The sequence below is a fragment of the Macrobrachium rosenbergii genome, chromosome 1 (assembly GCF_040412425.1).
Source record: "Macrobrachium rosenbergii isolate ZJJX-2024 chromosome 1, ASM4041242v1, whole genome shotgun sequence".
Classification (NCBI taxonomy): domain Eukaryota; kingdom Metazoa; phylum Arthropoda; class Malacostraca; order Decapoda; family Palaemonidae; genus Macrobrachium; species Macrobrachium rosenbergii.
In genome coordinates, this window is record NC_089741.1 from 46,696,506 (window position 1) to 46,724,357 (window position 27,852).

Sequence of the window (27,852 nt, forward strand, 5' to 3'; positions counted from 1 at the left end):
CTCTCTGTTGTGTGTTTTTACTGTTTTTCCCGGTGGAATTACGCTGTGACCTAACGGTAACATTTTTTTTCTTTTGGGGGGGAGGGGCGGTTATTGATGCCTGGGGACTGGTTAGGGTGGCGTCATTCTTGTAGAGCAGCTTGTAACTTTTTAATACGAGGGAATGTCATAATACCTTGCCTAGTTAGGTTCGCGGAATGTTCTCTGTTAATACACCCATGGCTGTGGGTTCCGGAAACGAAATAGAATTATTTTAATTGTGGGAAGGAAGATTACTTTTTTTAATGGACTGTTTCCTCCATTAAGATCCCGTCTCTGATTATCTTTTTCAGGTGGTCTTTTGTATGATTTTTTTATTTTTGTCTGTCTCCCTGTGGAAAACTTCAAGATATCAATTTGATCGTGATCTCGTCCGGGACAAATTACACATAAAAAAGGAGCGCAATTTAGTGCTATACAGTATTCATGTTCGTATAGACAGATTACAAGTGGTTTTTGTTCTTCTGTATATGACATTTATCCTTGAAAATTTGTTTCATTATTTACACTCTCTGCTTACCTGTCTTTCCACACACATATTTACAGGAAGAGAGGAGAGAGAGAGAGAGAGAGAGAGAGAGAGAGAGAGAGAGAGAGAGAGAGAGAGAGAGAGAATTTGCAAGCGTTTGCGAGAGAAAGCTATTTGTCGGGGCCGTAGACACAGTGTAGACTGCGTGCGTGTTCTCACTACTTGAGAGCGAGTTGAAATCTCTTGTCAGACCGTACTGTTCCCGTCTGCTGCAGTCCTCTCCCGTGGCGCTGTAGCTTCACTCCACGTGACAGATATATCAGCTCGGTAACACCTATACTCTTTTGCATATACAGAGCGTAATCTTATAGCTCGTTAATCTTTGTTTGGATGTTTATTCTTTATTTTATATATGTTTTAGTTCGTTGAAACTCTGTTTATTCAAATAATAAACATTTAAAGTTTTAACTCATGAAATGGTGTGGTTTTACAAGGAAAAATATTTCTAACCCACCAAATTAGAGGCAAGATTTTTACTTTGTGGCCTGGTCCATGTACTTAGCATTGATAATGTAGTAAAAAAAAAAGTATATCTGCTACTTTTATAAACAAAAAAATTACCTATGCTTGCATACATATGTAGTATATGCAGTACACCCAATTTATTCATGTACTACTTACATTCAGATAAGTAGGCCAGTTTCACGTTGAGTACAGCAAAAAGACGAAACAATTCTTCGCATTAAGCATGTCGAAACTGAAAGTCTGGAGTTGAAACACCCGTTTCCGTATCTCCCTCGGGAGACCGAGAAGAACCGGATCAAGAAACGGAGGTAAACAAAGAGGTCGGAATCAGCTGCTTTCATTGCCTCGTATTTAACCCTTTTATTTGTCGCCGTCTAGTTCTCACGATCTTGTATGTGTGTCAGTAGCTTTGTCGTTCTACTTTTTCCAGCTGCGAGGAGTATACGCACGTGCGTTGGCATTTCTTTGCAGTTGGTTTTTAAAATTTTCTTTTGATCGTTGATAAAGCTTTTTGTGATAGATGTGGTATATCGTAAAGCTTCTGTGATAGGTGTGGTATATCGTAAAGCTTCTGTGATAGGTGTGGTATATCGTAAAGCTTCTGTGATAGGTGTGGTATATCGTAAAGCTTCTGTGATAGATGTGGTATATCGTAAAGCTTCTGTGATAGGTGTGGTATATCGTAAAGCTTTTTGTGATTGATGTGGTATATCGTAAAGCTTTGTGATAGATGTGGTATATCGTCAAGCTTCTGTGATACATGTGGTATATCGTAAAGCTTTTGTGATAGATGTGTTATATCGCAAAGCTTCTGTGATAGATGTGGTATATCGTAAAGCTTCTGTGATAGGTGTGGTATATCGTAAAGCTTTTGTGATAGATGTGGTATATCTCAGTGTAAGTTCGTTTGTAAGTTTGCTGATCACTATTCTCTTAAGTGGCGGATTTTGTTGTCTGTTAGAATGAAATTCTCCAAAGATTTATTTTTTATGTTTTTTGTGTTGTTTTGTTGATGTACAGCAGATGAACATTTTGTAACGCATGTTTTGTGTGGGCGGTGTTGGTTTTAAGTGTTTTACCGAGATAATAACTTGAGATAGTTACTTTTTAATTTCATATTGCTTTGTACGCTGCTTATTGCATAATTTTTTCTCGGTTTGAAATAAGTGATGCAAGTATCGTTATTGGCAATTTTTATTTGCTTATTTTATTTATTTGTTTTACTTATGTATTCATTCATATATGTATTCGTTTTTACAAGTCTGGAGTCAAACACTTGGATGTTATATGTCTTGTGAAAGTCTTCGCCATTATTCGACTTTTGACGATTTTATACAAAATTGGTTGTGGTGAACTGAAGTAAATGGTTGATGCGCGAGTCATTTTGGCTGATATTAGTAAAGTCTCTCTTACACACGCTCACCTGAGAGAGAGAGAGAGAGAGAGAGAGAGAGAGAGAGAGAGAGAGAATCGTGACGTGCGAACTTATTACCATGGTAATATATTATAGTGTGATTATTAGAGTACATAAAAGAGATTAGAGAGAGAGAGAGAGAGAGAGAGAGAGAGAGAGAGAGAGAGAGAGAGAGAATTTTATCGTGTTAATGTTGCAAGGTGGAATTATGGTAAAGAAGGTGAATTGGACGTAGGTACGAGTGATTATAAAAGAGAGAGAGAGAGAGAATTTTATCGTGTTAATGTTGCAAGGTGGAATTATGGTAAAGAAGGTGAATTGGACGTAGGTACAGAGAGAGAGAGAGAGAGAGAGAGAGAGAGAGAGAGAGAGAGAGAGAGAGAGAGAGAGAAAATCGTGATGTGTTAACTTATTATCATGGTAATATAGTGTGGTTATTACCGTACTTAAAAGATACTAATTATCAGAGAGAGAGAGAGAGAGAGAGAGAGAGAGAGAGAGAGAGAGAGAGAGAGAGAGAGAGAGAGAGAGAATTTTATCGTGGTAATGTTGCAAGGTGGAATTGTTATGGTAAAGAAGGTGAATTGGACGTAGGTACGACTGATTATAAGAAAGAGAGAGAGAGAGAGAGAGAGAGAGAGAGAGAGAGAGAGAGAGAGAGAGAGAGAGAGAGAGAATCGTAATGTGCGAACTTATTGCAATGGTAATATATTATAGTGTGATTATTACCGTGCTTAAAAGGTACTAATTATCGGAGAGAGAGAGAGAGAGAGAATTTTAGTGTTGATTATTGTTATAGTAAAGAAGGTGAATTGGAAGGTACTAATTATCGAACTTATTGCAATGGTAATATATTATAGTGTGATTATTAGAGTGCTTAGAGAGATTAGAGAGAGAGAGAGAGAGAGAGAGAGAGAGAGAGAGAGAGAGAGAATTTTATCGTGGTAATGTTGCCAGGTTGAATTGTTATAGTAAAGAAGGTGAATTGGACGTAGGTACAACTGTTTATAAGAGAGAGAGAGAGAGGAATCGTGATGCGCGAAATTAGTATCTTGGGAATATCATTTAGTTTGATTGTTACCCTACATAAGAAGTACCAGTTATCAGAGAGAGGGAGAGAGAACTTTATCGTAGTATGTTGCCAGGTGGAATTGTTATGGTAAGGAAGGTGAATTTGGCGTACGGTACGACTGATTGATTATAGAGAGAGAGAGAGAGAGAGAGAGAGAGAGAGAGAGAGAGAGAGAGAGAAATCGTGATGCGCGAACTTCATATCTTGGGAATATCATTTAGTTTCATTGTTACCCTACATAAGAAGTACCAGTTATCAGAGAGAGAGAGAGAGAGAGAATTTTATCGTGGTAATGTTGCCTAATGAAATTGTTATGGTAAGGAATGTTAATTTGACGTACGGTACGACTGACTATACGAGAGAGAGAGAGAGAGAGAGAGAGAGAGAGAGAGTGAGAGAGAGAGAGAGAGAGAGAGAGAGAGAGAGGAATCGTCATGCGCGAATTTAATGTCTTGAGAATGTCGTCAAGTGTGATTGTTACCGCACATAAGAGGTACCAGTTATCAGAGAGAGAGAGAGGGAGAGAGAGAATCAATCAAAGTATGTGAAAGTAGAAGTGTGAAGGAACTCGATATCATCTCATATGTTCGTTATTGGAAATCCGATGCTGTGACGTCTGGCTTTATACCTCTCTCTCTCTCTCTCTCTCTCTCTCTCTCTCTCTCTCTCTCTCTCTCTCTCTCTCTCTCTCTCTCTCTGCTCCGATACAGTTTGTGATGTCTTTGGATAAATCTTTCTTGATGTCGTCTTTGGTTTAATCTTTTTTTATCATTAAATCTTTCTTCATAATTTTGTCTTTATTTTTTTGAGATTGTAGTTTTTCTTCAATTTTGCCCATGTGTTTTCGTTTTATTTTGGTTCCAGTATTATGAGCTTTGTTTTTGCGTATTTTTATGTTGTATTTCCGGTTCTAGTGATATTTTTATTGCTTTCCATATTTAGTAATTTTGTCTATATTTTTATTCTAAGTAGTTTTCTTCATTTTTGCTTTATTGTAAGCGTAGTTTTTCTTCATTTTGTCCTGCAGAATGTTTTCGTTAAATTTTTTGTTTTCCTACAGTGAGCTCTATTTTTGCATATTATTATTATTTGGTGTTTCCGGTTCAGATTATATGTGTATTGCTTTCCATATTAAGTTTTTTTCCGGTAAAATTGATGACTGTTTTATTTACATTGTAAGCATGCGGTTTTTAAAATGATTATTTTTGTAGGCCCCCGCCATTTCTTATGATTTTAATGACGTTTACAATCTTGTTATTAATGTAAATTTTTAACAGTATTAGACTGAAATGTTCCCTTGATTTATGTCTCATCATCTGTGCCATGCTCAGATACTCTCTCTTCGCCTGTTAATACTCGTTTGGATGTTACTGGAACTTTTCCCAAATTCTAATTTGACCTGTTAGATCCTACTAGCAGATGGCAGTGATTTTGGTGTTTTCCAAAAAGAAATTTACTGTATATATAAAGCTTTTCTCTCTGATATATATATATATATATATATATATATATATATATATATATATATATATATATATATATATATATATATATATATATATATTGTAGACAGATGCTGCTTGCATTATAATGTATATCCTTTTTAAGGTTTTGCTGTGACGCATACAAAACAGAGTATCACTTCTAATAGTGGGTCGAACCACCTTTTTTTAGACTTCTGATAGATTATGTTCTTTACTACGAAAATATAGAATTACCTCTCATGTTTAACATTATTATAAATTTTATTCATATTCTTCTCTCTTCCTTGTTTTACCAGTTATGTTCCATTATAATTATATATATCAGTAATTCATGTCTAAGAATAGTTATGTAATTCAATTTTTTTCACGTTTCAGTATGGATTATATAATTGAACTATGTAATTCATTTTTTTCAAGTAATATATGACGAGTACTACCTTGGAAGGCTTGCCATTCATTTAAAGGATTTTTCTTAAAATCACTTTTTGTTGGTACTTTATGAAAAGAAAATGTTTTGTTCTGTCAGAGAGTTTGCAACCTTTTGTGGCCTAGTCCATAAAAGATTTATAACTTCTATGCATTGTTTTCAAGAAGCATAAGTTCTGTTTCAAACAGCACTAATATTAGACATTGATCACTGTCTGTACAGATGGCGCACAAAGTTTAGTATCGCGTAAATCTTTAGGAGTGTAGAAAGTGTAGTCTCTCCATCTAGTCTAAGGGCAAAGGTCTTGTGCTCTCCACCATCTTGTTTCCCTGCTAATAATATTGCTTACAACCTTAACCTCGATCTACTGTTACTCCTCTGGGTACTTCCAAGTTCAGTGTCCCCCAAAAGTCCCGGCACTTTGGCCCGCCTCTTCACTCGCGGTAATTTTGCTATATAGTAACTGGTTTTAGATATTTTGCCCTCTATTGTATGGAAAATGAGAAGTATGTCTATGGTAAGATAGGTGGAGAATAACCTCTTTCTTTTATTTTTTTAATTTTTATGAAACATTCGCCAGGCATCACTGTTTTAGTAGTTGTGTCAACAGAGTTTGTGGATACATTTCAATGGAGAAGTTTGTGAGGGAGTTTGTACCTCTCTGTCTCTGTCTCTGTCTCTCTCTCTCTCTCTCTCTCTCTCTCTCTCTCTCTCTCTCTCTATATATATATATATATATATATATATATATATATATATATATATATATATATATATATATATATATATTATATATATATATATATATATATATTGTGTGTTTATATGTATATGTAAACTTGGATTTCATTGCCAAACACTGAATTAATTTTACCCATTTTTTTTTATTTCCAGGTGTGTTTGCGTTTAAGCGTTTTCCTCCAAGCCAGCTGAATCATGGGGTAAGAGATAATTCAAATTTTTCTTTTCGTAATTTAAGATTAGTTTTGTGCCTAAACAAACGATTCCTTGTTTGTTGAAATGACTAACAAAATATTTTGCCGTTGCCTTTCAGGTATTAATTGCGTGGTGTCGACTGTCTTTGACACTGGTTTATCGATTTGTTTGTTTCCTTGCATGTTCACAGAAATTGAAAAAGAAAAATACAGTTTTTTTTTATGGATTTTTTTTTGTAGATGGGTTGGCCGTGTCACAAGATGCTGAGAAACGATTTTTTCCCCACAAAGTGCTAAAATGGCAAGTTTTGAAATTTGATTTTTTATTTTATATTTCTGCACAAATTGCTAAGATCTTAAGATGTTGCTAGGTAATATATGTGCCTCTCCTTCATTTCCCTCGGCGGTAAGAGGTTTGAAGAGGCATGAAGAGAAACGGGGCTTACTGATTAAAAATACTGGGCGTTACTTTTGACTGAAGACTTTGGTGTTCTTGCAGTAACTGGGTTCGATTTGAGTAGGTGTGCCTGCGTCTGCTTGTTCCCGTAGTGCGGTCAGTTCACCTCACACGCGGTGCACTGTAGGCATTACTTAAGGATCTCTGCAGCGTTCCTTCGGCCCCTAGCTGCAACCCCTTTCATTCCTTTCACTGTACCTCCTTTCATAGTCTTTCCTCCATCTTACTTTCCGCCCTTCTCTAAAAAGTGTTTCATGTGCAGCTGTGAGGTTTTCCTCCTGTTACGTCTTTGTAACCCTTTTCTCTCAGTTTTCCTTTCAACGCTGAAAGAAACGGTTTGAGTGATTTGCCCTGTGGTGACCATAGTGATGACAGTTTGCCAAGGTTTTGTTTTTATTGGCCGTTGTTTAAAGAAGGTTTTGTTCTCACATTGCTTCTCTGAATAACCATTATATGTTTAATGATGGTCTTTGATTCGATCAGCAAAGTTAAGCAGCATGTTCAGCACACGGTAACTAGGAAGGAAGTGCAAGATGCACTTGTGCTTATCCGTTCTTTGCAGCGTGCCTTCGGCCCCTAGCTGCAACCCCCTTTCGTTCCCTTTACTGTACCTCCTCTCATATTCTCTTTCTTCCATCTTACTTTCCACCCTCTCCCAACAATTGATTCTTAGTGCAACTGCGAGGTTTTCCTCCTGTTACACCTTTCAAACCTTTTACTGTCAGTTTCCATTTCAGAGCTGAATGACCTCATAGGTCCCAGTGCTTGGCCTTGGGCTTAAATTCTATATTCTATTCTTATTCCTCGTAATTATTCCAGAGGGAACAAAGATAAGGCCAGCTTCATCCCAAAATCTTAAAGAGAGATCCTCGTAATTATTCCAGAGGGAACATAGATGAGGCCAATATCTTCCCAGTTTCTGAGAGAGAGAGAGAGAGAGAGAGAGAGAGAGAGAGAGAGAGAGTTTAACCGACATCCCCACTGACATCAACGCGCATGTGCGAAAAAAGGTTGGTCGAGAGTGTCTCTGTGGCCAAATCCTGCTTCTCCCGTTGCCACTCCGAGCCTTGCAGTTGGTTGGTAGGTGACCTTGCCCTGTTCCTCGCTTGCCTCTCCTCCTCCCTCCTCCCCTCCTCCTCCTCCTACTCCTCCTCCTAATCCTCCTCCTCCTCCCCTCCATTTCCACTTGGAATAGGCTCCAGTGGAGGGAATCGAGGGAAGGGCGGATATATGCGTGCGCGTGAGAGAGAGAAAGAGAGAGAGAGGGGAAGAGAGGGCGTTTATGCTCGTTATCATCTCTTTGTAGTTTAGTGTTTTCTCTTGTCAAATGGCCTTCGTGTCTTACCGTTATAATGACTTGAGAGAGAGAGAGAGAGAGAGAGAGAGAGAGAGAGAGAGAGAGAGAGAGAGAGAGAGAGAGATTCATCTTGTCTTTTGCTTAGGTAACAGTTCATGGACGTTACATAGCAAGTAAGGGCCTTTGTCTGACCAAAGTCTTTGTCTGATTTATGGAGCGTAATCAAGGTAAGGATTGGAATCTGTATGGGAATTTATAACGTACCATTGACAGCCCCCTCCCCCTTTAAATACTGGACTGAAAAGGATCTTGATTTCTGATATCAAAGACAAAGAAGCCACTTTTTGGTAGATAGCAGTTGATCGAGGTGAATAACAGCGAGTATATTTATTAGTTAAAGGCGAATTACTGCTTAAAAACAAGTCACCTTGTATTTTACTAATTTATTTATATTTTTTTATTTATTAATTGATTTATTCATCTTTCTTTTTTTCTTTTGTAATAAGTGATATCTTTTCTGTATTTCGTAATATCTTTTGTAACTTCTCTCAAATTAACACTATGTTCTCTGGAAGCTTGACTTCAAAGTCAGTGGCCTCAGTAGGCTTCTTCCATATGAAAAGGGGTTTGTCTTTTGAGTAATAATAATAATTATAATAATAATAACTCATCCGTCACCCCTGATGGTTGATTGACTGTAAATTATCTCACCTGACAGCTGTCAAGGTCAATAATAATAATAATAATAATAATAATAATAATAATAATAATAATAATCATCTGTCGCCCGTGATGGTTGATTAACTGCAAATTATCTCACCTTGATAGCGTCAAGGTCAATAATAATAATAATAATAATAATAATAATAATAATAATAATAATAATAATAATAATTCATCCGTCGCCTTTGATGGTTGATTGACTGCAAATTATCTCACCTGACAACTGTCAAGGTCACTGACGCCGATCACCTGTACTGAAATGTTTGTAGGTCTGTGTCCGCCACATAGCAAAATGTTAGTTTACTGAGTTGATAATCAGTAAAGTCCTTTAGTTTAGTTCAAAATTAGTGCGTTTTTGTCTGAGCCCTCGTTTATTTTTATACAGTTAAAATTTTTTGTTGTTTCCCCTCGTTCTTATAGGTCTCGTTCAACTGGAAGTGTAGCTAGTCAAGTTTAGCGATGGAATTTAACTTGCAAGAGTAATAGCGAATTCTGCAGTGTGGCAAATCTTCCTCCGTTCAGAAAAGTGTAAGAAAGAACAGCCCTGCAAGACCTTATAGGACTGCTTTACATTGTAGAGAGAGAGAGAGAGAGAGAGAGAGAGAGAGAGAGAGAGAGAGAGAGAGAGAGAGAGAGAGAGGGATTATTAAAGTAAAAGTACCAGAGAACAGAAGCGGTAGAAGAAATCTGTGATGGGAAAAATTCTGTCAACTGGCCAAACAAAAGATGACTGACCTTCCCTCAGTGATTGTGAATATGATTTATTAATTACCTTCTTATATTACCACTGGAGGAAAGGAGGGACGCCTCTCCAAGCTCATTGAGATATTGACCAAAAATGTACCTGCAGAGAGAGAGAGAGAGAGAGAGAGAGAGAGAGAGAGAGAGAGAGAGAGAGAGAGAGAGGGTGGCTGGTGTCATGAGTACATGGTCACTGACCAAACAACTTTTGAGAAGTCCTTTGGTGTAGATGGATTATGAAAAGAGTATCTCAGGTATTAGAGCAGTATTCCTTGAATATGCAAACAAGGCTAGCTGATAGTACTGACGCAGAGAGAAGGTTATTAATTGGATCGAAATACACAGTTATTAAGATAAGATCAGCAGCATGAATGATATAATCTCTTTAAAACAGGTTCGAAGTTTTCAATACGTAGGTTCGTTGTCCGACGAAGGATTGGAGTTTTAATAGGTACAGGTTTTGGACAAGTCTTCCTCTTTTGCCTAAAACTGCTCCGCCTGCTGCAAGATTCCTTAGCGCCGCACTTTGGAAGTTGTTGCCCGTGATAGAGTGTACAGGTTGGCTGCTTTCCTATAATTAAAAAAAAAGTAATTTTACTTATCCACGGTAACAGGATGTTCAAGGTCAATCCAATTTTCTTCTTTCCTAAACTTGTTCCCCAGGGAATTTCCTAGGAAGTGTTTCTTCTGCTGAATAGACGATTATCATGCATGCAATCATTATGATGTTAGACGTGTTTTCCTCCTCTGTCTGTCTCAATCAATCTATCGATATGTACACACACAGTGTGTGTGTGTATATATATAAATATATATATGTATATATATATATATATGCAAACAGTAAAGATTTTGTGTGTATTATATGTATGTGTATATATGTGTATATATGTGTGTTTTGTGTATGTATGTATGCACGTATGTGTATGTATATATATATATATATATATATATATATATATATATATATATATATATATATATATATATATATATAAACATAAACATATAACACGCAAACAAAAGACCTTTTGAAATTCGCTTATACCAGCACAGCGACAAGTTTTATCTGTAGAAGGAAGCGTTTCATAGGCTTCATTCCTAGAACGCCAACTCATTCCATGCGAGGCATATGACCTTGAGTTCACTTTGGAGCTAAATATAAACATCGCACCCCACCCACCCACCCGACAACCCACCCATCCACCCACCCGACAACCCACCCATCCACCCACCATCCTTTCTCCGAAGTCCGCCTCATCATCGGGGGTAGGAAATATTTACTTGTCCGGGTTGGAATTCCTAATAAAAGCTCGTTGCTCGTGACGCTTGCGAAGGTTGGTTCTCAGAATCCGTGTTTTCGTCGATTAGTCTCGAACGATATTCAGATTCTGGGGATGAAAGCGGCTGCGTTTGGATTCCCTGGCCTGCTTTGGTAATGAACATTGGAAAGTCGTTTTCGGTTAGTTACTGCGTTGTTATTCCGGATTGCGTTTTATGGTCCAGTCGTTCAGTTGAAATTCCTCGCATGCAGTTACTGTAGGAAAATAATGCGCTGTTATGGGTAACATACGTTATATATATATATATATATATATATATATATATATATATATATATATATATATATATATATATATATATAATATGTATAATATATAGTATATATATGTGTGCCTATGTTCCTTCACCCAGTGGCAATATCTTCAGGACTGGATTACCTGTAGGAAAGATACATAAATATATAAAAGTTGAGGACATTTAATATTTTATATCTCTATCTATCCATCTATCTGTCTATGTATCTATTTGTATATTATATTATATATATATATATATATATATATATATATATATATATATATAATTAACTTATTGTGTGTATGAGAGAGGACTCGTTTGATATGTGTGCATTGAATCATGTCGGGTACATCGGTCACCTTGAATCAGGGGAAGGGAATTGTTGTTGAAATTTTGCCTCCTTGGCTTGACCTCTGCTCAGGATCCTGCTGACATCATGGGGTCGCCTCCTAATCTTGATTGGGCATCTTCTTTCCCCACCCCCACCCCACCCCCTACCCTTGTGTCTTTAGGTTCTTCAGTGCCTCGTTTCCCAAAGCCGGGTTTCAAAACACCTCCCCCCCTAGCTTCCTTGCTTCTCAATCCCTGTCCTCCGTCACGAATGGAATGCTACTCCGATTGTGTGAGGCTATTGTTTTTTTTTTTTTTGCTCGCTTTGTGGTTGTTTAAGTGTTTTGAAGTAGCTTTTTTCAGTTATGTTTGGTGCAATATTTGTTCATAAGTTTTTTGGCGCCAATTTTTATTTATTTTTTATTCGTCTTTTTTTTAAGGATTTGTTATAGAACAAATATCCTGTGATATTTGTTTATAACTTAAATTGATTTAATGTTATTTAACACGGCATGCCTGTTATTTGTTGTATCTCATATTTATTATTTTAGATCCGTCCCTTGGGCACTTGGTGTATAAAACATTCGCAATAAAATAATAATAATAATAATAATAATAATAATAATAATAATAATAATAATAATAATAATAAACGTATTTCTAAAAGGAAATTTCAGGTCTGGTAAAAAATAAAAATCTTCGATCGTGACCAATCGAACATGTTCAGCAGGACATAATTATGTTCGCTGTTCTCCGATACTAACGATCGTCTGGTCTTGTCGAGTCATTGCCGTAAAATGAGTACCCGGTGAACTTTGACCTATTTTGTGTTTTCATAAGAGTGGAGTCCGTGGTAATTGTGAGGCCCGGAGGCCTCGCCTAAGTTGATATTATAATACTTTGTTTGCGGTTGTTGTGTTTGATAGTGTTTTGTTAGCATGATTAAGGTATTACAACGTGGATAATGAGAGAGAGAGAGAGAGAGAGAGAGACTTGAAGATAATTTGCCAAAACTTGCATGTCGAGATTTTTGACTGATTTGACGTTCAACAGTTTATTCGGATTTGTGTGTGTGCGTGTGTGTGTGTGTGTAAGAGAGAGAGAGAGAGAGAGAGAGAGAGAGAGAGAGAGAGAGAGAGAGAGAGAGAGAGAGAGACTCGAAAAGTGCTTGCCTTAACTTGCGTTTACGGATTTTTTTGCTTGATCGTCTTTCAACAGTTTATTCGGTGGAGAGAGAGAGAGAGAGAGAGAGAGAGAGAGAGAGAGAGAGAGAGAGAGAGAGAGAGTAGATATTTATTTCTATAATGCTTGCAACATTTTACTTGGTGGGTTTCCTTTTTAGTGATTGAGAATTCTGGCATATACTCAGTCTGAGCTATAAGAAATAGTTTTTTGTATGTCTTAGGAAGTTCTCTCTCTCTCTCTCTCTCTCTCTCTCTCTCTCTCTCTCATTATCCACATCCTTTGCGGTAAAAGATCAGAGTCTCTGTTCAAGTTCAGATCTGACGTTGTGTCAATAACAAATACATAATTTATAATGACAGTATCCACACGTGTCTGGCTCTTTCAGTCTCTTTCAAATCTTGAATTAATGTAATGTAGTCTCGTGGGGAAAATGAGGATTTTCTGAGGGAGGAGGGAGGGGAGGGGGTGGGGGGAACACTGTGGGGAGCCGAGTAGGGGAAGGGGGAATTAAGTGTAATGAAAAGTTGTTGACTCGTGTTATGCAATCGACAATTACGGCTGCCTCGCCTTCTGTTTTGTGTGTGTGTTTTTTTTTTTTTTTATTGGTCATGGCTTCCACCTTCCCGACCACTTTCGTTTTTTATGGTAATTCCCTTTCGGAGCTACTGGCCTTTTCGAAATCCGGTAAGTGGTGATTTTGGGGAGGGGGGGAAGGGGGGAGGGGGTTTAAATTGTGAAATTACACCGATCGCGTTACGTTTGCCGAGGACGGTGTGAGCAGGAGCTTTCACTGTGATGCGCCTCTTTAAGGTTTGTTGTGTTGCAGAAGATTTAATCGGGATTATATAAACACATTTTTAGATATTTTTTATATGAAATTCTTTTTAAACTTATATATTGTTAGTTTTCTGTTTAGACTTATTACGGCGTCAGTAATCTAGATGTTGTAACGCCAGTTTTAATAGACGTAATCAATCAATTAAGCGGGAGAAGTGTTAGGGGTCCATTGCATTTGCTTGAATTTTGGGAATTAAAAAGTTACAACTGCGCACAGTTGCGCTCATTTTTAATTAGCCCTTCCACAATTTGCTGTGTGGGGTCTTTACAGAAACCCAACTTCTGCTGAATCCATGTGAGGTCTTGGCAGGAACCCAATTTCTGCTGAACCCATCTGGGGTCTTGGCAGGAACCCAACTCTTCTGAACCCATGTGGGGTCTTTACAGAAACCCAACTTCTGCTGAACTCATGTGAGGTCTTTACAGAAGCCAACTTCTGCTGAACCCATCTGGGGTCTTGGCAGAAACCCAACTCTTCTGAACCCATGTGGGGTCTTTACAGAAACCCAACTTCTGCTGAACTCATGTGAGGTCTTTACAGAAGCCAACGTCTGCTGAACCCATCTGGGGTCTTGGCAGAAACCCAACTCTTCTGAACCCATGTGGGGTCTTTACAGAAACCCAACTTCTGCTGAACTCATGTGAGGTCTTTACAGAAGCCAACTTCTGCTGAACCCATGTGGGATCTTTACAGAAACTCAACTTCTGCTGAATCCGTGTGAGGTCTTTACAGAAACCAACTCCTGCTGAACCCATGTGGGGTCTTTACAAGAGACCAACTCCTGCTGAATCCATGTGAGGTCTTTGCAGAAACCAACTTCTGCTGAATCAAGTCATACTACAAACTCCCCGGAGTCATGTGGTCATTGCAATGATGAATGTTATTCAGACCATCCGTGTAGTTTTGTGTTTTTGGACATTGTCCTGCAATTTCAAGCAACAGAGTTCAAGCAACAAAGTGCGAAATCTTGAAACAGCGGCGGAAGTATGAAGTAAAAGAGGAAAAAATCAGTACGTGATGGAACACTTCAAAAAAGCAACAGGATGCGCAACGTGATCACCGTCAGTTCTTAAAGGCTGTTACATGTCTTAATGCTTGTTTTGCATGATAAACGGACTTTTCCTGTCTTGAGATCCCACTTCCACCTGCACGTCGGCTAAAAAGGGGGCTTACAGAGACGGGGAGGGTAACCTGTATTTCAATAAACGGAGTGAAATTTATGTATTTTGCCAATATGTAATTGTAAGGAATGCTTGCGGGTGGAATATAGTTTTGTTCGCAAATGTAAACCACCCAAATTAGCCAATATATGCTGCTCAAAAGACTAGGAACCTGAAAGAAAGTTTAAATTTCCATCGGCGGTTCTAGACGTTTAGGATAGACTAGTTTTTTTTTTTTTTTTTTTTTTTTTTTTTGTAAAACTGATTAAACACTTTAGGGTACAATGACCTAAATGATGTCATCGCTTTCCCAAACAGTAAGATTTCCTCTTGCTAAACTCAGAAAGAGATCCGTAGAACTGGGGTCTCCTTGGTCCCTGGGAAGCACTAGAAGTGGCCCTTGCCCATTTGGGGTTCCTAGGCACCCTCCATAATCCCCTGAGGAGTGCCCATGATCGTGATTTCGATTTGGTTTAATATTGGAAGAAAGACACTCAGTCTTGCTCTTATTTCCTGAGATTACGTAAAGACACAGGAGCCACCCACAGACTGAGGCTGAGTTGGAACCAAAGACACCCAAACAGACGACGGCCTCTGGACGTCTGTTCACTGGATCCAGTGCAGGAAGTATGAGCTGCTGTGTATTTTCAGTATGATATTAAATCAATTATATGAAATCAAACTTGACAGAGCTAATACTGAGAGGATTACAGAGAAAACCCTGGGTCCCCAGTCTAGAAGTGGGCCCCTCTTTGATAGAGCTAATACTGAGAGGATTACAGAGGAAGCCAGGGTCCCCAGTCTAGAAGTGGGCCCCTCTCTTCTAACTCTTCCTGTTGGAGCTCAGAGGTCAGTGTTCTTCAGTAATTGGGTATCTTTCTGAACTTACCGGAGGAATTTTATGGGTTTAATATAACTTGAGTCCAAGAGCATTAAATTGTTGTAACTAGTTAAGGCGTCTGAACCTGGAACCAGAACTTTTAATGATAGCTTTATTCATAACATTTTTAAAGTCCGGATTTTCAGGGTAATCGTTTGTTGCAAGTAAGAGTAAATATCCAAAGATTATAACACAGTTTAAAATATGAGGTTTTTGTACCAGAGGTGGTAAACAACTCTTCCAGATTTGGAGTTTTTAAGTACAGGTTTGCTAAACAGCTGTATATTTTCTGTAACAGGACAGTAATTGCCATAACTAAACCATGTTGCAAATTTTAATCAGCAGGCCTTATTCCCTTCAGGTAACAGTGTCTCTTAATTCTAAAGTGCATTTACACTGTTGTTCTTGAGACATTGTCCTAAAAATGATTATATTGACTTTCGAAGTTGGCCTTGGCTTTATATGTAATGTCTGTGGACATAAAATCTTTGGAGGGCGAATTATGACCCAAAATTTTGGAAATGGTTTAGCTTGTTTTACAAATGTCCAAGCCAAAATTGCTGCTTGCAGAGTTGGGTTGCCTTGACAGTGCTTGCTGTGTGGCATCCAGTCAGAATAATCTTTCCTTGTAATTTCAAGTTCAGCTATACAGCCGCTCTCATGTAATTGTAATAACCACAATACCCTGTTCATGTTACCATAATGAATAATTTGTGGATCCGCAGCACAAGTGGAGAAACGCACAATATCTTGGAAGAGATGCAGAGGCACGATGGTGAAACAATTGCTCAGATGTCTGCCAGAATCAGCCAGTTCTGAGCGGTACTTGAGAATAGTTAATGCCATACATTACTGGCCAGTACTAGAGCTTTGGAGCCCATTTGCTTTTGTGCTGTCAGAGGGCTACGATACGAAATGATGCCTCATCATCAATATCATTATCATTACCATCAGTATTGTTATTTCGGTGTTGTTTGATGTGCTGGTGATATATAAGTGTTTCCTTTATATTATTATTATTATTATTATTATTATTATTATTATTATTATTATTATTATTATTATTTAGTGGTGGGGAAAGTGCCCTCTCTAACAGTTTAGACTTGAAATGTTGCGCGACAGTTTTCGGAATAAGCACTATTCGAAAACTGTCGCGCAACAGCTCAAGTCTAAACTGTAAGGAGAGGGCACTTTCCTCACCGCTAAATAATAATAATAATAATAATAATAATAATAATAATAATAATAATAATAATACGTTATTGATAATAAAATGACAGATTTTGATCGATTACCAAATGACAGATTTTGTCAGTACTGTGTACTGCATGCCCCAGTTGGGCATCACTGTGGTGTGGTATCTTTTCAGTGTTCATTCAAGTGATTAATAGGAAAACCAGTTTCTCTTTATTTTGTGTTTTTGATATAGAAAATGTGTAACATTATCGTAATTTTTTTTTAATGCTAATAGTTTCTTTCCAAAATTGTTTGTTCAGATTAGAAGGAAAACTCGCTTTGTTTGTCCAGATGATGAAGGAAACGTCCTATGAGAAAAATTCAAGGTTGGTTCCCCTGTTTTTGAGTCCATTTTAACATATCAGTAAAGTGTAGAAGAGATTATGTGCTTTCGCACTCAGAAATAATTAAGTTCTAAAATTCTCTCTCTCTCTCTCTCTCTCTCTCTCTCTCTCTCTCTCTCTCTCTCTCTCTCTCTCTCTCTCTCTCTCTTGTCTTATAATTTTTGCTGGTAATGAAGGCTTTATCATTTTTGCTGGTAATGAAGGCTTTATCATTTTTGCTGGTAATGAAGGCTTTGTCATTTTTGCTGGTAATGAAGGCTTTGAAGGTCAATTTTCATCATCTGTTAAACAACTTTTTCTTACACTTGTACATTTATATATCTCTCTCTTCTCTCTCTCTCTCTCTCTCTCTCTCTCTCTCTCTCTCTCTCTCTCTCTCTCTCTCTCTCTCTCATTCCTTATTGTCTTCAAAATTGTTTTGGTACTGAAAGTTTTCATTGTCGTTTACCTTTGGTTAAATGTTTTTTTTTTTTTGCATTTTGTCCAATTATATATATTGTTTTTTTTTTTTTGTCATTTCGGCATGAAGGATCAAATGAAGGGTTAGTAGAGGTCAGTCGAACATACCATCACGAACTAGTATGCGAATAAAGGGATTATTTTTGTTAAATCGGTGAGACCTCTCTCTCTCTCTCTCTCTCTCTCTCATAATTGACTTGAGATCCTTTATGAGTTTTGCCGAGTCCTTTTTATCTCTTTCCATTCTTACTATTCAAATAGGTAGGTTACCACTTTAAGAATTCCAATATATGGTGTTGTATTTCTTTAATGTGAATGATGTTATGTGTTTTCCACGTATTTACACACACACATATATACATATGTGTGTGTGTAAAAATGTATTTATATATATATATATATATATATATATATATATATATATATATATATATATATATATATATATATATATATATATATATATATATATATATATATATATATATATATATATATATATATATATATATAACACATGTTTGTAAAGTCTGAATCATTGTGGTCGGCAAACACGTAATCATATATATAATGGATTGATTATAAAATCACACTGGCGTAACAACAGCAAAGGTCAACGACTTCGAGAAAGCAGGTGACCTTTGATGTTGCGACGGTGTTGTGTGTGTGTGTGTAGCTGTGTAGAGTACCTGACGGACAACCAAACTTGCTTGCTTGCGCGCTTGTGTATGTATAATATACTTATATATATATATATACTATTATTTATATATATATATATATATTATATATATATATATATATATATATATATATATATATATATATATATATATATATATATATATATATATACATACACACACATACACACATGCACACACATACATACATACATATACGTGACAGATGAATTCTACACAAACACATACGTGCACGTGCTTGGGGAAAGATTCTTATTTGTTCTTAGTTACTCTTGATCCCATCATACTTAAGAACATTAGTACCTGATTATTTATCTTCTGACTTGTTTTCCCTGAGGGGTCAAATGACCTGTAATTCACCGGGTCTTATCATTCCAATAAAATGTTTTGGGACTTGCATTCATTATACAGTCAATTCATATAATTTTCACGTGGTATTTTTTGTGACTGACAAAAGGAATTGCATGTTCTACATTTTCAAGGCTGAGGGGATGAATGTGGATTATTTATATTGGTTTTAGAGTTCGTTAGGTTCGTGATTCGATTTCCGAATGGGGTCTTCATTTTGGTCCAGCTGTGAATGGAAGCTAGCGTCAGCTGGGAGTTAGGAAAGGGCACGGGGCTGGCATCTTCATCCTTGGAGACTTGCTGAGAACCTGCAGGCTAACAGCGTCCTGGCTTCATGCCACCAAAGGGGAGAAGAGTATGATCAAAGTTTTAAGTTCCATTTTAAAGTTTCTCACTCCCCTGGAATTTCAAGTTCCTTGTTTAAGTTTGCCACTCTCATTAAACTTCAAGTTATTACGGTCATGAAACTTTAAGTTCCATGTTGAAGTCAATCACTCTCATGAAACTTTAAGTTTCCATGTTTAAGTCTGTCACTCTCGTGAAACTTTCTTACCCACTTGAAACTTTTAGGTTCAGTGTTAAAGTCTCTCACTCTCATGAAACTTTCTTACTTTGAAACGTTTAGGTTCCATGTTAAAGTCTCTCACTCTCACGAAACCTCAAGTTTCAAGTTCTCACTCTCAAGAAACTTCAAGTTCCACATTAAAGTCTCTTACTCTCATGATACTGTAAGTTCTTACTTCCATGAAATTTTAAGTTCCTCATAAAAGCCTTTTAATCTCATGAAAGTTAGTTCCATATTGAAGCCTGCCTCTCTCTCTCTCTCTCTCTCTCTCTCTCTCTCTCTCTCTCTCTCTCTCTCTCTCTCTCTCTCTCTCTCTCTCCAAACTATCGAAAACTCTTTGTTTAATACAGTTTAAAATCCCGCAAGCTGGTTCCCAACTTAACGTAACACTCAGCATGCAACCACGTGATCTCGAACCGCAAGAGGAGAAAGAGAAAAAAGAAGAAGAAGAAAATTCCTGCAGCCTTGCGTCATCCGAACACGAAGATTTTTGGTGGTTTATGATTGCGGATGGCGGTCTGTTGTTCCGTAATGCGAATGAAGGTGGGGAATGTTTTTTTCTTTACTTTTATTTAGGTTAATGAGTCGCAGGTTTAATTCTTCCCTCTCGAGATGTATGTTAGAAGTGGATTTTTTTTCTTTTTTTTTTTTTTTGCTGTTATGATTCCAATCAGGCAAGTGGTTTAGAATACTGTCAGCCCTGCTTGCTTGGTTTATGTATAAAATAGTGCAAATAGCTTATTATTATTATTATTATTATTATTATTATTATTATTATTATTATTATTATTCACATTTCGTGCTTAGTTGTATGTATGTATGTGTGTCTAAGCTGTTAGTTGCCTTACTGTACTTTTTACTTGTAGTTAACTACAGGTCATTTTGGCTAAAATTTGGTTTTCTGCGTAATGCTTTGGTAAAGTGTATTCTAGAATTATTTAGATCGCAACCTTGAGGCACATAGTGATTATGGCCGTCCAGATATTTATGTTAATACTTCAACGAACGTGCACAAAAAATATAAATTATTTACATATCCATATACATATATACTATATATATATATATGTATGTATGAAATGTATGCATATATATATATATATATATATATATATATATATATATATATATATATATATATATATATATATATATATATATATATATATATATATAAAATTTATATATGCGACAACGTTGCTTTAAAATTATTATATTCAAACTTCTAACGTGTAACGCCATCACTGCAAACTCCAATCTCATTGCGTAAAATTCCCAACGAAAGGAAAATGCATCATATCCCTTATCAGTTGGCCTCAGCTTGTCTCCCCCCATCCCTACCTGGGACGTTGTACTTCTTCCCTGTGTCGCGAAACCTCAAGGTCCGCGAATAATAAATCACGATGTCCTTTTCAAAAGAAACATTTCGCAAGAGGTAACCGATACCCCATTATACACGACCGTTCTGTCCGTCATTTGTAGATATTACATCATAATGATCATCATCATCATCATATCATGCAGTGATGTCACATCGAGTGACTGACGTCACCGGACGAGAGAGAGAGCTACGGAGCTGGTCCTCCCGAGGTAGACCGGACAAGTTTAATTGTCGAGACTGCGTGGTTTGGTTTTTACGTTCTCTCTCTCTCTCTCTCTCTCTCTCTCTCTCTCTCTCTCTCTCTCTCTCTCTCTCTCTCTAGGAGTGGTTACGTTAGACAGCCCCGTGTGCATGAGGCCTCACGACAATCAGGAAACGGCGTTTTGGGCCTGTGTCCACGTCTGCAAGGCGTGCTTCTTTGTCTCCAGTGTTTTGTCTGGCGTGGATAAAGCTGATTATTCAGGGTCACTATAAATGGTTATTATTATTATTATTATTATTATTATTATTATTATTATTATTATTATTATGGAGACCTTCTCTGAGGGCAGTAGCATAGAAAATAATGGCTGTTTCTACGGGATTGAATTTGTTTAGAGTTTTCCCTGTTCGTCGAAGGTTGTAAGACGAATAGAGAAGACTCTTTACATATTGAATGCCGTAGAAGCAGCCATTATTATTGTTATTATTATTATTATTATTAAGTTTTCTCTGTTCGTTCGAAGATTGTAAGACGAATAGAGAAGACTCTTCACAAATTGAATGCCGTAGAAACAGCCATTATTATTATTATTATTATTATTATTATTATTATTATTATTATTATTATTATTATTATGAAAAGTAGTGGTTGTAGTAGTAAAAGTAATCTGTGCAATTTCATAACTAAACACTTCTCCTCCTGACCCTCTGTTTCTGGATTGTACCGGTGAGACTCTGAGATGAAGAAGTTGTCGTACAATTATATTCATCTTATTACGAAGCACTTTTTATGTGACGCGCTTGGTGTGAGGGACATCTTGAGTAGAGGAACCGTGGTGCATAAATATCTTCTGCTTTCAGTTTCGCTTGCCTATTATTTTTTTTCTGGGTTCATAAGCTATTTAGAGGCATAGTCTAACTACTACCACTGTGGTCTTAGTTGCTTTGACGCCAGGTTACAGAATCCGATCAGTCAGCAACAATCACGGGGGTTCAGTTTTTATCCGTTCCCGTTGATCTTGTTTTCAATAACTTTAACAAGGCAAGGGCTTATCCTGCTCATTATTTTTTTTTATGTGGGATAGATTTGAACCAATGTCCTCTTGTTGGGTTCCAGGGTTTTACAATTTGAAAAAGGTTATAATTTTTTTGTTTTTGTTTGATAGAATTCTCTATTTTTTATTCCAGTGGTTTTTTATGATATTGGAAACATTTTTCCATTTTAAATGTCTTTCGATTTCTTTAAATATTGTTTGCTTTATCGAAGTAGTTTAAACATTAAACTTATATCGTTGCATTTTATTCAATTTTTATTTTCCATTTTAACCTTGGCTTTGATTATATGTATAATAAAATTAACCTAGTTTCATTTAATTTCTCTGTGTCCGTTATGTTTTCCGATAACCGGGTTTGGTACTTTTGTGAGCGAGGTAACAATATTTGAAATTTCATTGAACTGAATTCGTTTTATTATTTTCTATTAGATGTAAGAGATTTTTCATTTATTTTTGTAGCCCTTCCGAGCTTTTATATATATTTTCGAGATTTTGAGGATTTTGTTTCTCGTTCCCAAGTGAGTCCATTCTTTCAGTGCTGTTTTCTCTCTCTCTCTCTCTCTCTCTCTCGTTTTTAATATAAACTGAGGCAATATACATAAGTTAACTCTCTCTCTCTCTCTCTCTCTCTCTCTCTCTCTCTCTCTCGTTTTAAATAAACTGTCTGAGGCAATATACATAAGTTAACCCCTCTCTCTCTCTCTCTCTCTCTCTCTCTCTCTCTCTCTCTCTCTCTCTCTCTCTCTCTCTCTCTCTCTCTCTCTCTCTCTCTCTCGTTTTTAAATATGAATTGTCTGAGGCAATATACATAAATTACCTCTCTCTCTCTCTCTCTCTCTCTCTCTCTCTCTCTCTCTCTCTCTCTCTCTCTCTCTCTCTCTCTCTCTCTCGTTTTAATATCAACTCTGGCTGAGTCAGTATACATAAATCACCTTCATCAAAACACTTGGTTTACAGAAGCCTTCGATATGTAACGTAACGATGCATACCATCCACCGGCTGATTGATTGAAAGGGCTATCTGGCGTGACATGCCGTTCGCTGATTGGAAGACAATGCTCCTGTGCGGATGTTATGTCACATGCTGCTGTTGGTCCTTTCTGACTGATCTTCTCTTGCGATTGGCTTCCGAATGTGAAAGTAGGGGGCGGGGGGGAAGGGCGGGGGGCAGAGATTCCGGTACCGACCTTGGTGGTAGTTGTGTCTGTGATCCATAGAGAGAGAGAGAGAGAGAGAGAGAGAGAGAGAGAGAGAGAGAGAGAGAGAGAGAGAGAGAGTACAAAATTTAAGAAAATAAGTATATATAAGCAATGATGACAAATGGCCTTCAAAATCTTTCTTACCAACAAAATTTAGAAGCAAGAATAAAGCATGAGAGAGAGAGAGAGAGAGAGAGAGAGAGAGAGAGAGAGAGAGAGAGAGAGAGAGAGAGAGAGAGATTAGTATTCAGTGTGTTAATTGAAAAGTTGAAATTTACATTTCGTAATTGCTTATGTAAGCCGGATTAGCTGAGAGAGAGAGAGAGAGAGATTAGTTTTCAATTTGTAACTTGAAAAGTTAAAATTTACATTACGTTATTTATTATGTTTGCATGTTTAGGGGAGAGAGAGAGAGAGAGAGAGAGAGAGAGAAATTATGTCTGATCCATGGGAGTATTTTGTCTAAAGTATGTGAGTGAGAAAATGAAGATGATGATGACATGGGAGATTTGAGTTATGCAAAAAGCAAGGATTAATTTCTTGTCTGATAGGTTACGTAAGTCATATGTATAGAGAGAGAGAGAGAGAGAGAGAGAGAGAGAATTCCTGAAAGTTACTTGTCTAAATGTCACAGTAGAACGGTTTAAAGATACGAGTTACTCGGAAGCGATGGCAATGTTTCTTCTGCCGTGATTTATTTATGTTGAAACGATTGAAATTTTCTTTTTTAAAATTATTTCCATTAACATTAAAATTAATTTCAAATAATGGTACATCATCTGTAGTCTATTCCTTAGGTGAACCCTTTATCGGCAAAATACGTTTTTTTTTTTTTTTTTTTTTTTTTGAAAACCGATTCATTTCAGGACACTCTTTAAAATTCGAAGGTATGAAACATTGTATTGAGAACTTGTTGTGTGGCACGGACCGTTATTTAGATACTGATTGGGATCAGTACAAGAAGCATTCTTAATACAAGTATCTTTCTACAGAAATGAGAAAGTTTGTTTATCAGAAACAGTTTTAAAGGACTTGGGCCGCTAGCCAAGCCATTTTTAGAACATGGGTTCTTTATATAGACTAACCTAAGCCATAAACCATGTCTTTGAGGGAAGTTTATTTCTGAGCCATAACAGAATTCTTACATGACGATACACCAACCACTTTTAAAAGAACGGTCATTATAGTTAAGTCACCACAGGGCCGTCAGTGCACCTCATGCGGTGCACTGCAGACATTACTTAAGGTTCTTTGCAGCGTCCCTTCGGCTCTTAGATGCAACCTTTTCAATCCTTTTACTGTACCTCCGTTCATAGTCTCTTCCATCTTACTTGCCACCCTCTCATAACAATATTGTTTCATAGTGCAACTGCGAGGTTTTCCTCCTGTTGCACCTTTCAAACCTTTTTACTGTCAGTTTCAGTTTCAGCACTGAATGACCTCATAGGTCCCAGCGCTTGGCCTTTGGCCAAAATTATATATTCTGTTCTATTATAGTCAAGCGCAGAACTTAATCATGAACTAGAAGAATTGAAACTAACCTAAAGTCATGAAATATCGCTGTAGCTGTCAGTCCCGTTTATCCGTTCTTTGCTACATAAAGACATCATGTAGTCAGTGACTGTTGAGTAGTTGGATCTTAGGATTCAGTGCGCCTACCACTCTAATGGTGGAATACATTTGTAACCTAAATATTAGGGGGAGATTCTTTCATTCCTTCCATTGCAGGATAATGGAACTGTCTCCCCGGGCCAGTGTTCTGGATGATTGATGTACTGTAGTTTTTTTTTTTTTTTCCTTACATCTAACAACATATTTCCGGCTTGGATGTCTGTGAGTATTGTGACGCAAGTGTGTGGAAGTCGGTGAATTAACAATGACGCTCTTAAGTTATTAAACAAGTACTGTTTGTATAGATATCTTTTCTTACATATTTTATTTGATCTTCCTATGGCGTTGATTTTATGTTTTTTGTAAACTGATTCATTGCAGGTCATTTGGCGTTACAACTACTAGGGTAACTAACGCCGATCTAATCTGTTAAAAGCTGCTTTAGCTAGTTAATGGCGTATTGTTTCTTACATGAAACTTAATAATAATAATAATAATAATAATAATAATAATAATAATAATAATAATAATAATAATAATAATAGCAGTCAGCATCAGATTGAAGTATTTCTTCCTTCGTTTACGTCGTAACAGAAAGGCGATATGGCAGCCGAAATGTAATTAATTTTTTTTTTTTCGTTAAATGTCATAAGTCTCCGTACACTATTGCGTCAGTTACCAAATTAACACCATCCCAGAGTAACGTACCGTGGCCACTGCCTTTTAACAAAACTGCTTCTTAAGTGTCATATCTCATAAGTATTACTTCAGTGGGAACGATTCGTCCAATTAAGTTTGATGACATTTCATGTGTGTGGCATTTCAGTTTTGGCCTTTCTTTGGTATCGGCATGATTTTGGGACGTTCTCATTGGGCTGCAGATCTCGAGACGTTTCCATTGGTCGACAGATCTCGAGACATTCCCATGGTCCGACAGATTTTGAGATGTTCACATTGGTCAAAGGATTTTGAGACGTTCCCATTCATCTACAGATTTTTTTTTTTTTACTTTTTCGACAGATTTCGAGGTGTTCTCACTGGTCGACTGATTGAGACGTTTGCTTTGGTCGACAGATTTTGAGGCGTTCCGGTTGGTTGACAGATTGAGACGTTCCAATTGGTCGACAGATTTTGAAACGTTCAAATTGTTCGACAGATTCTGAGACGTTCCCATTGTTCGACAGATTTTGAGGTGTTCTCATTGGTTGACTGATTGAGACGTTCGCATTGGTCGACAGATTTTGAGGCGTTCCCATTGGTAGACAGATTTTGAGACGTTCTTATTGGTAGACAGATTTTGAGACGTTCTCATTGGTTGACAGATGAACTCTTTTTGATTGGCTAAAAGAGGCGAGATTGTCTGTAGGTTTTTTTTCTTTATATTGGTAAAGCAAAATCGACTGGCTGCATAGGTATCGGTATGAATTTATTTTGTGTTTTCTTTTGCTTGTTTTGATAGAATGTATGACAGACATTTGACAAGTATAAAATGGGATAAATTATTTTTTTTTTTATTTGAAGGGCGGCTGTATTTAATGTGACCAGAGGACAATACGTGCAAACATTCATACATACAAACTTACTTATTTACATATATACATGTGTGTATATGTGTGTGTACTTATACATACATATATACATAAAGTATGTTTTCACGAACGACGAAGATCTGCCTCATAAGCTTTGGACGTGGTGATTTTGATAATGGATTCGAGAAGTGGCTTGTCATCACCATCACCAAATCTCACGTTGTGGTGATGACTGAATCGACAGGCATATATTCATTCCCACGGTGCGTTCGTCAATGGTGATGATGACAGTGAGAGACAAATGGGAGTTGCAGAACGTGGTGGGAAGATGAATGTTGAGAAACGCTGCTGGTTGCAAGAGACATTACCATGCGCACGCAATGCAGTGCAATTTGGAGAACGTTAGTCGCTTTTTTTTTTTTTGGTACTTTTTGATGATGATGATGATGATGATGATGATGATGACGACGATGACGAGAAATCGAGTTGCGTGTAATAGAAGATGAACGCTGGGAAGTAACGTGAGAACCGCCATTAGTGCTAGTACACGTATTTGTACGTGAATTGATTGTGTGAACATGAGAAGAAAATATCTAAAATTTTTTTTGTACATTAAATTTCACCAAGGTTATGTCTGGCTTCCAAGACCACTTTTTCTGTGGCGATGTTCGTTCATAATAATAATAATAATAATAATAATAATAATAATAATAATAATAGGCTACACTACAGCGTGGCCTGTGATTCATGTCCTCGGCAATAAGTTATCCTGTTACTGTCATCGGCTACTTTACTTTCAACTACCATTTATTTACTTATTTCCATTTACGTTTGCTGTGTCAGTAAGAATAAATACGTTTGGCTAACTTTAAGAAACACAAAAATCAATAACAACAACACTCACTTTAGCCACGACGCGTCAGATGTTGTTGCGATTGGTTACAGTCCACTTTACAGAATACGTAAACAAAGCTACAGTAACGTGTGATGTTTCTCAAAATGATGTAGTTTCTCGAAATGGTATTCTCGTGCTGTAGAATAAAAGTGTAAGCCCATTTTATCTGCCCGGATGATATATATGTGTAATGACAACACACTGGCAGAATAATGAGAAAACAATGACAAAAAACAGCGCCGAGAAAGAATGGAACCATTTCTATAGTGAAAAACGTGATAGTGATGAATGACTCACGATTCACGCATGAGTCTTTGCTAACCATTAATGTGGTGACACTAAAGAGACCGCGATAGTAATGTCGGGAACCGAGTAATATTTTCCCAAAATGAAAACTGATGGCGTGAAGACTTTGATTAGGTTATACAGACAGACTACACAATCGACATGACATTCCGCTATGAGTTGTTTTATAATAATAATAATAATAATAATAATAATAATAATAACGCCAGCTAACAGCCAAGATAGAGGAACGCCCGCACACATAGTAAAGATATCGTGAAACTGAACAGTAATCATCATCATCACCATCATTATCATAATCGAGATGAAGAGCCGGAGACCCTAGACATGTAATGGTGTGGCCAGCTGCAGCCCATATCATCGTGCTCACTCCGGCAGACCCAATAAACCCGGGCTGCCAATAAGCCGGAGACACGGCCGACGGTACTTATAAGTCCTAGCCGTCGGCTGTTCATAAGGCGAA

General features: G+C 37.2%; 1 protein-coding gene across 14 annotated transcripts in view; it reads left to right on the plus strand.

Annotated features, from left to right (window-relative positions):
* Nucleotides 1-27,852, plus strand: part of ced-6 (PTB domain-containing adapter protein ced-6) — a 187,384-nt gene that overhangs the window by 70,416 nt on the left and 89,116 nt on the right. For 8 of the 14 annotated variants that reach the window (XM_067093686.1, XM_067094065.1, XM_067094254.1 and 5 more), the window contains one exon: nucleotides 6,325-6,371. The exons of the other annotated variants lie outside the window; for them this stretch is intronic. In XM_067093686.1, coding sequence (XP_066949787.1) covers nucleotides 6,367-6,371 — 5 coding nt within the window. In that variant the 5' untranslated portion in view covers nucleotides 6,325-6,366. The remainder of the gene's footprint in view (nucleotides 1-6,324; nucleotides 6,372-27,852) is intronic. 14 annotated transcript variants of the gene reach the window in all.